Below are 14246 nucleotides of genomic sequence, written 5' to 3'. Positions count from 1 at the left end.
GCCAATTAAGTTAAGGGCGTTGATAATACCTAAGTTCCGCAGCGCTCGTCTGACTCGGGTGGGCCATGGCTAGGGGCGCGTTCCGTTGGCGGGGTCGGATACTGGCGGTTGCAGGTCGGGCTTTAGGGTGGCCTTCGGTCGGAAGACATCAATGAGACACCAATTATCTGTGATGTATGGCACTGGTATTACATGCAGCTTCAGCTTCTGTCCGATGTGCTCTAGGTGTCTGCCGAAGTCCTTGCTCACACAGATTACTTCCGCTCCACTGTTGAGTGGCATGTTAGTCTGTTATTCGATAACCTCCAATTGCACTTCTGGAAACACCATGTTGAAACACTGCATGATGTCTTTCTGGGTTCCTTTGTATAGGAAATCTCGCTCATTGTCCTTCAGCATAACAGTTGCAAGATAGACTTGATAGGTTACACTACTGTCACTTGGCATACTCACATCTAGCCCTTTCCTTAGTTTAGGGAATAATAGTCGGGGTAACTCACTATCAACCCATAATAGTTTGTCGGTGGCTGCTTGATATGCTCGGGGTCAAGGTTGAGCCGATCGCAGCTCGGTGAGTGTCGTAGCTGCATGCTGGTGCGGGTAGGCGGTATTGTAGCCTACCACTCAAATTACCCATGCTGTACAGGATATGCTGCAGTCTGTTGTGGTTGAAAATGTAGTTGGGGAAACATGTCGAGCTTGCTGCTGCCTGGACGAGTTCAGCTCCTACAGGATAAGTCAACGCTGCTCTTGGTCTAAGTAGTTATGACGTAGTTAATACTGTCCATCACTGTGGAACCCCTTCCTGAGAAGTCATGACTTCTGGTTGTAATCTCGCTGCTACTTTATGTTGCGAGGCTGCCCCTCATTTTCGCTCCCGTATTGCTGGCATTTTATCCACCAGACATTCTACTTAAGTGTCTCCTTGTATAGTGTCTGGAACTGAAACCTTCCTTGTTTTCCTCGACGCGATCTTTAGAGAATCAAGTTGACGAATGTTGTGTAGTGTTGCGAATTCTCATAACACTCATAAGCACCCATTTTGAGGGTTGTGACATTTGCTCTAAATAATAGCCATGGAGTTAAAGGGTCCAATCTTTTTTAAATAAATTTAACTGATTAAAATTTATAATTTAAGAATTTATTTGATTTTGTAGATTTCATTATATATAATTTATGTTTATTTAAGCTTTTAATTGTTTTTTCTCTAATATTTGATTTTTTTTCCAATGTAAAATGATTAGTTTCATCATTTGCCCAGTAGGTAGAAGCACTCTAGGTTGCAATTTTTTCACAATATCAATATTCTTGTAGTCTGTCATACCTATCATGCAACAGTAATCTAGGTGGTGTTGCTGTACAGTTTTCATTTAGGACAGTTTAATAGAAATTTTCTGGATTTGCCTTTTGTAAATGATGGCAGAAGCCGTTGTAGCAGACCCAATAATTTCAAAATTTTTCTGTCACAAATGTAGTTCAGAAATCGGAAGAGTTTTACCGGTAGGTATGCACACTGACGTGTTTGTTTTATAGTTGTGGACTTCATGTTGAAATCATTAGCTTTTTTGTTTAGATATTACATATTACAAGTTAACTAACGTGTAATAGATTTGTTTTTATGTTTTAGAGATTTCTTTTAAATTATGTTTAGAAAAATGAACCATCCTTGATTGGTTACTTTAATTTTCAGGATTACACCTGTCCTAACTGCTACAGTGGATTCATTGAAAAAATAGATGAAGCACAAGAAACGCCCATGTATGAAGGGGAAATCGAGGTGGATCCTTTTACCACGGTTTTTGAGGTATGTTTGCTATTAATTATGTATTCTGACTTGTCTAAAGGCCAGGTTACAATTGACCACATGTGGGGAATACCACATACATAGAAAGGGGAAAGTACTTTTTAGATGAAACCCACTATATTTAGGCATGGTTAACATGTATACTGAGTTAAGATTCAATGGAAAAACAGTGGGTTACATTCGTGAGAACCCAGGGCAACTTCTGGCTGGTTTATCCTTACTTTGGTTTTTCTTGGTTACAGGCAATCACTCTAGAAAAATAGTGGGATGTTTCCTTGTTATTTTCCAGGGCTGATTCCTTACATTTTTTTTAGCATGTGTTTAGTGAGTCTATCTCTAATGACATAATTTTCAATAATACATAAATGGTAATTATCGGACGTTGCAGTTTTCTAGAACGGAAAGAATAATCTGAAATAATTGTTTTCACACACTACACACGTCCCTAAATTCACCCTGATGGGATAGTTTCTTAATTCCTACTAATTTTTGATAAACAATAGTTTCTAGCTTACATATTACTATACCAGCATCGGACGTCGTGGCTTTGTAGAATGGAATGTAAATAAAAACCGAAAATATGTTTTTCAAGTACTAGAGACGTCCCTAAATTTACCCAGAAAACATTGTTTCTTAATTCCTACTACCTAGGTCATGAAAAATAACTGTTTCAAGCTTATATTACAATACCTGTGTTTTCGCACTGCCACCACCAGTCATTGTTTACCAGCAATCTTGTATTTCTTTGTTTAGCACAACTGTAGCCAACTATGGAGAATTAAAAATACGCTAATTTTCTGTGTCATTTATTGAAGTTTATCCCTGGATCCTGAAGGCTTGATCCTAATGGCATGATCCTGTTGGCTTTATCCTGTTGTACATGATGCTTGCTGTTTTAATTTAGTATGCAGGAAGATTCGGTACGATGAAAGATCCCATTGGCATGATCCTGTTGGCTTGATCCTGTGGTACATGATGCTTGCTGTTTTAATTCAGTATGTAGGAAAATTCTGTACATTATATATATATATATATATATATATATACACACACACACACACACACACACACACACACACACACACACACACACACACACACACACACACACACACACACACATAAATATAAAAATAAAATAGTCATATAATAAATAATTCTGATTATAAGGCAAAAATGATTTTTTTTTTCAACCTACAATCATAATTCTGTCTTGTTTCACAATTTTTTTTATATGCAAGATCTTCCGACACACTGAACTGAAACAGCAAGCATCATGTACCACAGGGATCATGTTATCAGGATCTTTCGACGTAGGTACTGAACTAAAATAGCAAGCATTATGTTCTACAGAATCAAGCCAACAGGATCATACCATCCAGGGATAAACTTGTATACATGAAACACCAGCCATATCAAAATTATATAGTCTATGATGGCGCTAATCACTGTAATCAAAGAATTCCTTGGAAAGACTGCAAAATTCAATGTGTCAGCTACTTCAGTCCACAGTATGTATTTCTCACAGAAAACCAATGACGTTAATAACGCTTTTCAAATCTTTTCCTCCCATTAGATTCGTTCATTACAATGTGACTGAAAACATTATGTACTTTAAATGGCTTTTAAACAAAACAAACTTTTTGTATTACAATTAGTTATTCAAATAAAACATAAACATGAAATATAAGCATTAAAAATGCCTTACAATTGTAATACAGTCATTTAAACAAATTTCATTATTACAACACCTACATTGACTAAAGTTCTCAGAAAAAACCCTACTTAGGTAAACAATGAATTTTAGCTATTGCGTGAATACATAGGTATTGTAATATAAACTGTAAACTGTTATTTTTTCACAAACGAGTAGGAATTAAGAAACTTTTCTGTCAGGGTTAATTCAGGAACTTCTCTAGTATATGGAAAACATATATTCCTCTTTATCGCGGGTAAACCGTGAATGACGGCGGCAGCGTAAAGCTCAGTTATTGTAATGTTAGATATAAAATTTTAATTTTTTGACAGGCTTGTAGTAATGACGAATTTCGGAGTAAATTTAGGGCCGTGTGTAGTGTGTGAAAAGCATGTTTTCCAAGTTTTTTTCTTTCCGTTCTAAAAAGCAGTGTCATCTAATAATTACCACATAATTTAATACACTTTTAGGGCCGGTTTTATGACCCCCGGCTAAACCTCCGGCTAAAATTTAACCGCAGGCTAGCTCTTATTTCGGTTTTATGACTCCCAGTTAACGTCTACCTTCCAGTTAAAGTCCCGGCTAAACTAGCGGGTGGATGAACCGGCCGCTAGCTGCTTAACCGGAGGCTAAGCGACAGAAAATAAAATGGCAATGTATCAGGCGAGGTTAGTTGTTGATAGTGATGATTACTATTTCAGGAATTCTATTGAATATTTGCAGGATGCGATGGAATAATTTATTACTAAATATAAAATGCTTCGCCGTATTCGTCAAAGTTTTATTAAAAATTACATGAAAGTGTAGTTACGTTTTTCGATTCTCGTCGAGTCGTATATTATTATTTGACTTTAATTGATCACAAAGTACATAAACGTATGCAATGTATATAAACTTAAATGTTCCTGCTTAAGAATATGTGTAAATTAGTGCATTTTAAAATTGCAAAATGAGGGTTATTATGACCTATAAAATGTGTGTTTTCTTGGAAGTTGTATCATCTGAATTTTTATTCGTAATACAGTGGACACATGCCGGGAATAAAATGCACTTCATACAACTTCAGACGTGGTTCTAATTCAATGAATACAATTGAACGTGAAAATAAATGTAACCCAATTATCCCTTCCCTATCTTACAATCATTTAGGTTCTTATTATCTACCTGTCACGCAAGTGCAAAACGAAAACAGCACTGTAATTATTCTGTTTCTCGTATCCAAGTTTATCCCTTGATCCTATCGGCATGACCCTTTATATGTTGGTCTTGTTTTACATTATACTTGCTGTTTTAAATTAGAATGTTGAAAAATCCTGTAATTAAAACACAAAATACCTAACATATCACGATACAAACAAATTATGTCAGGTCTTGTAAAAATGTATTTCTTTCGTATACATTTTACAATCAATTATTTCACCAGTGAATATGTCTAGGATCTCTCAACCTACTAAATTAAAACAGCAAGCATCATATACCACAAACTAATTCCATCAGGATCGGATTAATTTGGATACGTGATACGAAACTATTAGTACAAAAATGAAACCTACACCAGTGAAATGAAAATCGACAAGTATTTTCCCGAAACAGGGTCTATATTATTTGATTATGAAATAAATTTATGAAAGAAATAAGTGTTCTCTAGCAAAAATGTCTTATCCCTATTTATTTGTTTGTATAGAATTACTTCGTTCGTTTTGGCTTAATATATAACCTGACAAATTCATGAGTTTAAATACAAGAGTAAAGATGAAAACACACGGTTTTGAATCTTAAATTGTAATTTTATGGTTTAATTCAAAGCAAGTTTAACATCGAAGTAGTTTTTGTTTAATTTAATTATATATCTGTTACAAGATAAAGTTCGCGGCATATTTCTTTTCTGCAGCTGTAAACATTACGATTCACAATACAAACAAACATCTGACTAACATTCTACCAGAAAAAAAAACTGTCTTGCAACAAAAGTTACCAAATTCTGGTTTATTTCATTACCAACACACCCATTATTACACCACACGCTTCGTCAGGTTCCAGTTAGCCAACCGCAGGCTAAGTATCGGTCATACTACACCCCTCGTTCGTTAACAGGAGGCTAGCCTAACCTGAGGGCTAGCTAACCTGAAGATTTAGCCGGAGGTCATAAAACCGGTCATTAGAAGAACATGAAATGACTAGCTTAAGAAAGCTCTGCAGTATTCTGTAATTATTTTTTATTTGCCATTTTGCTATTTTTGCCATTCATGATGAAGATTTTGAGTTAATTTCCTAGATTGGTGGATTTTCAATGGTGACAAATATTTAATCAAAATTTGTATTTTTGAGCACTACATAAACTCCTTTGTGTACCCTGAAAATATTGTTTTGAAATTCCTATTTGATTCTGAGAAACTTGGCTAGTGGGCAAGGTCATGAAGTGGGAAAATGGGATAAAGCTATTAAAAATAAGAAAACAATTGATTGGAAAATTATTATAATTGTTGTAGCGTTGGTGTTTACAGTGAATGTAATAATACTGCATTAATATTTATATGTTTTCAGTTCATTAAAACACTCAATTTTTTTGACTTCAAGGCTGTTTCCCACTTCCAAGTTTCCTACAATATCATGCCACCAGGATCAAGTGCACAGAATTTTCGACGTGCAACGTTAAAACGGCAAGCATTATGTATAATAGAATAATCAAGGTCGAAAACACATGATCTGGGTATTACATATAACAACAAAACTTAAAACTGTGAACATTCACCTGTTGCGCGTGAATATCTTTAATTTTGAGCATAAAATGGAAATGGTTGTGATGTTCTGGAATCTCCTATGAAACAGGAATGCAGAGAAGTACTCAACGTAATTAAAATTTGCTCATCATACAGGTTTACATTCTGCCTCGTATCACACTACACTCACAGAAATACAATGGTCAAACCCACAAATCTACGAATTACCATAAATTTTTGCTCCCAGCAAATATGTGGTTAATGAACTTATGTGGGGAGACTGGGTTTCAAAAAGGATAACCCAATTAGGTTTTATTACAGTTTTATTAATTACTAATATTTACATTACTGATAAATTATCGTACTTTAAAAAACATCTGATCACCAATCACTTGCAAAAATGTTTATTCGCAAGTCACTCAATGTCTGTCAAGTTCCACAGTTCGCACTCCTCACTGGAGCTAGGCCCGACAGTGGTTCGCCCCTTACCTCGCGCCTGTCCACACACACACAGCCTCGCGCCACTCAGTCGCACTCTCATGGTCCCGTCGCTCCTCGTCGCGCCGCTCTCTAGGGGGTCTCTCACCCTCTTCGCCCATGACGCACTTCCCTTCACTCGTGGAACTCTCCGGACTCATGCGGAGGCCGGTGCATCGCTTATATCCCCAAGGCGTCCTTGAAGCGACGAGAGCGGCTGTGATGTGTCGCGTCGTTCCGGGCCGACCCGATGCCCGAAAAGTGCAGAAAGGCAGTAGTGTTTATTCATGCCACTCTGCATGGCAGCCTCAAAAAACCCGCAGAATTCCCAGGCTGCTAAAAGTGTCAGTGACAATAGTCCGAGACGGGACGGTTAGCGGGGAGCGGAGGGGGATGGTTAGCCAGACCCTTGTAATCCGGCCGGGCACGCGTGACGACAGCGCTCGAACGTGGCCGCTGGCCAGACTCGCTGGAAGGTCTGCTCAGGTATCTAGCACGTGTCGCGGTCTTGCCTCCTGGCATGCATGTAACAATATTGTTTTACTTGGCAAACAACACACAAAGCTATGCAGATTTCTTTTGTGGTGTCTGGAACAAAGGAAGTATCTTTTATTCTGTTGCTATTCCTGCAATAGCAGTAGAAAGACAAAATATTGATTTCAACAATTTTTGTACCGTAACAATTTTTCAACATTAAGTATTGAAATTTTGGTTTTGACAACGGGAAAGCACCTTAAATTATTTTGATTATAATATTTATAAATTCATAATGTAACCATTTGAATTTTTTATAAAACTTTTTTTTTTTTTTACTAAATAAGTCCCTATTTGATGGTATATGAAAGTAAAGGCAATTTTTTATGTACTGAAAGCATGATACGTGGTATACTATATCGATTTAACTTTCGGTAAGTAGTCTTCATCTTATAAATCTTAATTTTTTTAGATATCATTTATTAAATCAATAAAAATTAGGTTTTCCTAAAATGCTGAAAAACTAAAGTTTTTCTGGATTTGGGAAAACATAATATTTATTGATTTATGAATGATGTACTCAAAATAAAGAGTTCTAAGATTAATACTACATAAGAATGGTGAATCTGAAACTGTATACCACATGATTTAATGCTCTCAGTACATGCTGGGACTGATATAAAAAAAGTATTTAGTTCATAATAACCATTAAATGAGGACTTGAAAAAAAACCTTTAATAAACATTTAAGTGAGTTTGCGAATTTATTTGAATTCATGTTGCAAAAAAAAAAACATAAAACATTGGGGAAAAAAATAATTTACGATACTAACCCCTAAGGCATAGATCACAAATAAAATATTTACAAATCCCATGACATAGGTAGTATCTATTGACAGCATTATTAGATAGTGAATGAAATTCTAAAAAGCGTATGACTTTGTAGCAGTTATTCATTATTAAATTCAGGCATCGCACTAAATTAACTACTAAGCTTTAACGTAGCCAAATTTGGAAAATCGAACAATAAAAAGTGTCAAGGGTTTTAAAACGGGTTGAAACCGAAATGGCAATGTTTGGTTTCGGTCCCTCGCCCGCACATTATACTAACTATATTTGTGCTGTTGGGAGAGAGGCGTGAAACTCGTCTGCTCGAAGGTCCTGCAAGCTCGGAACCTGGACCAGCTGCTGCCGGCGGACTCGGGCGAGGACGACCGACAGAGAGACGACCGCCGGGTGTTGCGCCTGCGCGAGCGGGCCGGCTCGGACTCTCGGCGGCCAGGAAGGTATGGCAGTTTGATGTCCCGGACGGGACGCCACAGGTAAGGCGGGTGGGGCCAGCCTGGCCACAGTGCATGCCTAGAGACAAGTTGTTGTAGTGGCGGTGCCGTGGTAGCTTTAAAAGATTTGTGCAATGGGAGTGCATGACTTGATTTAAGTTTTTGGACATACGCCATTGCTAAGAACTTTTTCTGTTGAAGAAAACTAAAAAATAAAATAAATAAATAAAAATACCCAAAAAAAGACAAAAAAAAAACACAAAATTAAGCAAACAAGCCTGTTTCTGTTTTGGTAAAACTATTGTGTTTGTTTGTCTTTTCGTTTTGTCGTGTTTTTGTCTCGTTTCAACTGTTGTGCTGAATTATTTTGGGTTCAATATTTTTGTGTTGTCATCATTTGTGGTTTTTTTTTTTTCATTCTCTTAGTACATTTTTCTTTGTTTTTTTTTCTTTGTTTGTTGACAATATTCCTGTTATGAAATATTTTGTGGTGTTGATATCCTTGTTGACAACAGCAATTGTTTGCTTAATTTTGTGTGTTTTTTGTCTTTTTTTGGGTATTTTTATTTATTTATTTATTTTTTTTTTTAGTTTTTCTTCAACAGAAAAAGTTCTTAGCAATGGCGTATGTCCAAAAACTTAAATCAAGTGGTGCTGTGGTAGCTTGTGGGTCTCGGGAGCGAGCTTGCACTCTCCCCACGTCCACGATATTGAGTGTTCACTCGTGGAAATTCCTTTGAAGGGAGTACCAGGGACTCTTTGTGAAGTTCTGGTTACTATTCAAGGGCCCCGCCTACCCGTGGACATACACACACGGTGTTCAGAGCTTCAACAAAACACCACACTGTTGGAAAATTGCTCAAGGTATCCTAGTGGGATCTATTTTTAAGAAAAGCATTTAAAAATAGCTGAGGGTGGATGAGCAGCTCTGTTTCCATATTTTGTTTTTAAACTGCATGTTTACAAGAGAGAAAGTAGCTAAAATGCATGTTTCAGAATAATTTGTAGGCATTTAACACCCAGTACAGTTTATTGGAAGGATTCAAAAGGATTTGCTCCGCTATGTAATGTTAAGTTACCCCTTAAATATCATAGTTTCCCTATGTTATAGTTCAGAGCCTTGCCCTTAGAAGCGATACTGTGCTATAAGCACTAGTGAGTGTTGCACTTATCACGCCACTCACTAGCACAAATTCACCCCTGAATTCGGGCCAGCTTAATATGTGACAGAAGTAGTTGTGCAATGACTTCCAGATGCCTCCGTGACATTCTAAATGAATCTCATTTGTTTAATGAAGCAAAGTATTTTCCTTTATTTACTCAATGTATTTATCCCCCTTCCCCATCATTCAATTTTGTTGTTACAATATTCATTTGAATTTTGTGTTTTATTAAGTTTTTCCAAGTGCTTCTTGTTGGTGAAAGAAGTTTTACTTAGTGACCAGTTTGAATTTAGATTTCAAAAATCTTTTTTTAGTGTATGTTCTGCTACCTTTGATGTTTCTCATGAAGTAACAAAAGAAAGATGTGTGTGTGTCTACCAGTGAAATATCATGCACTTTTGAGTGCTTCCAAAGACCAAGTTTTATGAAATACATGTCCTCTAGAAAAGTTTTTTTTTTTTAGAATTTTGTGTATCCAAATAATTAATATAACATATAAATAGGATTGGTGCACTATGTTATATATGGTATATTTAATGTAGGTCCCCCCCCCATCCCCAATGATCTGTTTTTACCTTGATTGATCATGTTCTTTCATGTCAATAATCCATGGTGTCTAAAAGTCACAAAAGTAAAAAAAAATTAGAAAAATAAGAAAAATAGACCACTAGCCACAAAAATTACAAAAAAAAACATTAAAATATTTTTTAATGGTGATGGAAATCACGAAGCTTTATTTCCAGCAATCTTGGCTTACTGATTTTTTTTTTGATGACTCACTTCAGTTTATAATCACACATTAAACATAAATAGTTGAAGACTGTTCACTTGAATTGTGTGGAAATTATCTCTGAAAAGGTTTGAAACTTAAAACTTGGTATGTTTTTTAAGCACTAGATCTGTTTCCTTTTGACATTTTCTCATGTTTGATTTTGTTTATTATATACTTAAAAAAATTGTTTTAAAATTTTATTTAAATTTCCTGTAAAAAGTCCTGAAATTATTATTTGTAGACTATCTAAATACACTCAAGTTTTCTCAAGTTGAGTGAGATTAAACGTTAACTGGACACTTAGTGCCAAATCTTCGTCTCAAGCTGCATGTAACATAAATTTTGAAGAAGGTACAAGTGATAACTTTTTCTTGGCTGAATTTGCATGTTCCTATAATATTGCTTGGAATGAATTTCTTTCTGACTGGTATTATGTTTCAATATTGCATCTGTATGTATGATATGTCTTTATGATATGATATTAAAAATGAATATACATTTTTAAAAAATAAATTACATAAAAAATGGAAGCCTCATAAATTGTGAAACATTCACGAGCAATCAAGCTGCAGTTGATTGGAACTAGACGTCATTTATCTTCTTTCAGAGAGTGCAAGGCTGTTCAGTGATTAGTACCTGGTTTGAAATAAGTATATTCTTTTTTGATCATGTGCAGTTTTCAACTGAAAGGTAAATTAGATAGTTACGGGGTTTGGGTTCAGTGTTTGATCAGTCGACCGCCTTAGTGGTTCTGCAACATGGCCATAATACCTGTCCACCGAGCACTGATTCAGCACTGACAGCTTAATGTGTTAAGCTGCCAGTTTTTGTTCTGTGTTGAGTGACCTTAAAAGACCATTTGCAGATATGGTGCACGCTTCTGGTTTGTGCTTTGGAGCTTGGACATGCCAAGAAATTTTTATTTGTGCAATAATGTTGTTCGGATAGGGTAAAAAACTTTCTACGAGCTTTTTTGTTCTTATTGGTAAGAGGCAGTCATCATCAAGATGGCCGCCTAGACATACTTTGATGTTGGGCACTGCTAATTTTCGTATAAATTTGTAGTTTGCCATTGACACAGATCAAACTATATCATTTTTGGGCCAGATCGTTTGCTCTCTGATAGGACATAATGGTGCTACTGGGCATAAATCAGGCATGTGAACAAGTTATGGCCCGAAGTTTCAGAATATCTGAAAATTCAAAATTTTTGAAAATAAATAATTACATTTTAAAATTTTAACATTGATTGGAATCAATATACTTTGAATTATATATAAATATTTTGTTAGATAAAATATTAGCATGAAAATATGGTCATTTTTATTGCAGGTGGGATTTTATGAAATGAGACCCCTGAAATAATAAAAAGTCAAAATCTGAATCCCTAATTTGGCAAATTTGAAAATGGCTAATGACTTTACATAAGCACATCAGTTGGGTGGACACATACGTACTACCGAAAAAAAAATGAGTATTCTAATTTTATGTCTACGTAATATCAACCAGTATTATTAATTTATCTTCCATACAAAGTGTAGCAATAACATAGCAATAGTAACAATTTGGTAGAGTATTTGTCTTTTTTGTGCTGAGAGTCTGTTGTAATGTCTCTCCGCACTCTTCTGTAGTGAAACTGGTAAGAGAGTTGCTCTTGCCATTATTGCTTCACTTGGTATTCAGAGGAGAAATTGGTGGACTGAGATTTCCTGTGGTAGCTGGCAAGCGAGTTAGGTTCCATGTAGCCCTGTGTTGATGTGGCAGTGTAACCATAGAGGAGTGTTGCTCTACATGACTTACGAGAGTCATTGTACGTGAGTTATATATTGTGCATTTAGCGGCCACTGTAGCAGGCGTGTCTGGGTGCTTTAAGACGGCAGCTGTTTATATTAAAATAAGATTGGCAGAAAGCAAATCACACCCTGCACTGTGGGATCTGTGGGCTACGTCATATCAGTTTTCAGATTGCATCATTAAAAAAAGTTTTAAGATATTTTCGATAACTGACGTACAAATGATAGATGTACAGAGTGTTTTTCCTTTGGGGAGATCATACCCTGCCATCTTGAATTTTTAAAATATTAGCGACTGCTTATGTTACATTTAAGACAACATTCATGGCCTGTTGTAAATATGTCTTCTGCTGCTGTCACCCAGTGAAATAATGTTATTTTTTTCAGCTGTCAAATACGATTATATAAGAATATAATTGCTATTAAAATAGTTTATTTCTGCTTTGTCATGCCAATAAATGTGATAAATAATTTTAAATTGAAATTATAATGTTTATACTATCCTTCTCATTAAGCATCTGCTATGTTGTACATACACACTAGCAGCTGTATTTGTCTTCTCAAAGTACATTTTTTAATGACCTTACTTTGGTAGACTGATTTAGACTACATTTCTGGTAGTGTTTAAAAACATGGCACATATTAACACCCATAATACGAGTGTGATCTTATAATATGGTGAATAATTGTATTATAAACAAAGTAAAAATTATACATCAAATTTGAACTAATCTTGTTCAAAATACTTTCCTTGGCTAGCGATTTACAATCATTCCAATGTTGATTCCGTGATTGGAAGCATTTCTGGAAGGCATTTTCGAAGGCCGCTCCATTGTGGCCCCTTTCAATGTCAGGAATAGTGTGATTTCATTTTTAGCACTGTTTATATTTTTTGGGAAGTCACATGATTCAAAATCTGGAGAGTAAGATGGATGGACAGACAGGAACCTTTTGTTTGGTCAAAAACTCTTGGATCAGAAGTGAGGTATGGCATGATATGTTGTTGTGATGGAGGAAGCCTTTGACACATTTTTATTGTTTTTTTCTCTGTACATAGTTTCACAAATGTTGCAGTACGCCCTTTTGTAATAATCAGAGTTTATTGTTGTTCACCTTGGAACAAACTCTTTATCTCATATGTCCTAGCGGTTGAGAAAAAACAATGAGCATGACCTTGACATTCAGCTTTGACTGACATGCCTTCTTAGATCAAAGAGAGCCACTAGTTTTCCATTTGGGACTCTTTAGTTTTCATCTCACGATCATAACAATACACCCAACTTTCATCGCCACGAAGTCTGTATCTCCATCAAGATGATCCTTCAATTCCATGCAAACTGACACATTTCCTTCTGTTCGTCAGTCAAAAGTCTGGGAACAAATTTCGCACTCACTCATCTCATTTGCAAATTAATCAGTTAAAATGCTTTGCAATGGATCTGTATGAGATGTTCAGTGTTTGGTATGAGCCCGAATAATTAATTGCCTGATTGAATGAACGATTATTTCCACATTTTACACGTTATCTGTTTTTGAGGTCGGAGGACGTCTTGACAATCGCTCGTCTTCAGCCGATTGATTTACACTTATAATTGCTCATACCACTTGGAAATGATTATAATAGGCTCTGAACCATGTGGATACTGACTTTGTGTTCATTATTTGAGTCTTGAGGTTTGGATTGAACGATCGACTGTCCCTTCCTTTGTGTGTAGAGCACCTCAATATTCATAGCTGCAAACCACCCTCGTCTATTTCTAGAAATTAGTGATGGAATGTGGTTGTGCTTTATGATTGTGGTTCAAAAAAAGTTGTGGGGTCACAGTGATTGAGTTGTTAGATCACCTCCCATAAAGCCAATCCAAGTTTGATTCCCGGTGAGGTTGAACTAGAATTTTCTTTGCGAAAAGTGGCTGTACCAGTTGATTTTCTCTGGGTTATCCGCTTTCTTCCATTCATTCCGTCACCTCCGTTCTCATCCCATCACTGCTCATCTCTAGTGACCCAGATGTCTACGATACGATTAGCAAATGCTGGGATGGTTCCTTGCGATAGACCATGGCAGTTT

At 36.1% G+C, this 14246-nt stretch overlaps 1 protein-coding gene across 2 annotated transcripts in view; it reads left to right on the top strand.

Annotated features, from left to right (window-relative positions):
• The first annotated feature begins 1341 nt into the window (after positions 1 to 1341).
• Positions 1342 to 14246, top strand: part of LOC134537769 (E3 ubiquitin-protein ligase RNF126-A-like) — a 28530-nt gene continuing 15625 nt past the window's right edge. The window contains exons 1-3 of one of the 2 annotated variants that reach the window (XM_063378548.1): positions 1342 to 1500; positions 1691 to 1804; positions 8329 to 8456. In XM_063378548.1, coding sequence (XP_063234618.1) covers positions 1414 to 1500; positions 1691 to 1804; positions 8329 to 8456 — 329 coding nt within the window. In that variant the 5' untranslated portion in view covers positions 1342 to 1413. Of the gene's footprint in view, positions 1501 to 1690; positions 1805 to 8328; positions 8493 to 14246 lie in introns of both variants that reach the window. The other variant, XM_063378547.1, reaches the window with a different exon arrangement.

This window comes from Bacillus rossius, chromosome 12, assembly GCF_032445375.1.
Source record: "Bacillus rossius redtenbacheri isolate Brsri chromosome 12, Brsri_v3, whole genome shotgun sequence".
Taxonomy (NCBI): domain Eukaryota; kingdom Metazoa; phylum Arthropoda; class Insecta; order Phasmatodea; family Bacillidae; genus Bacillus; species Bacillus rossius.
The sequence above is the reverse complement of the archived record's forward strand: the minus strand, read 5'-3'. Positions and strand labels throughout refer to the sequence as shown.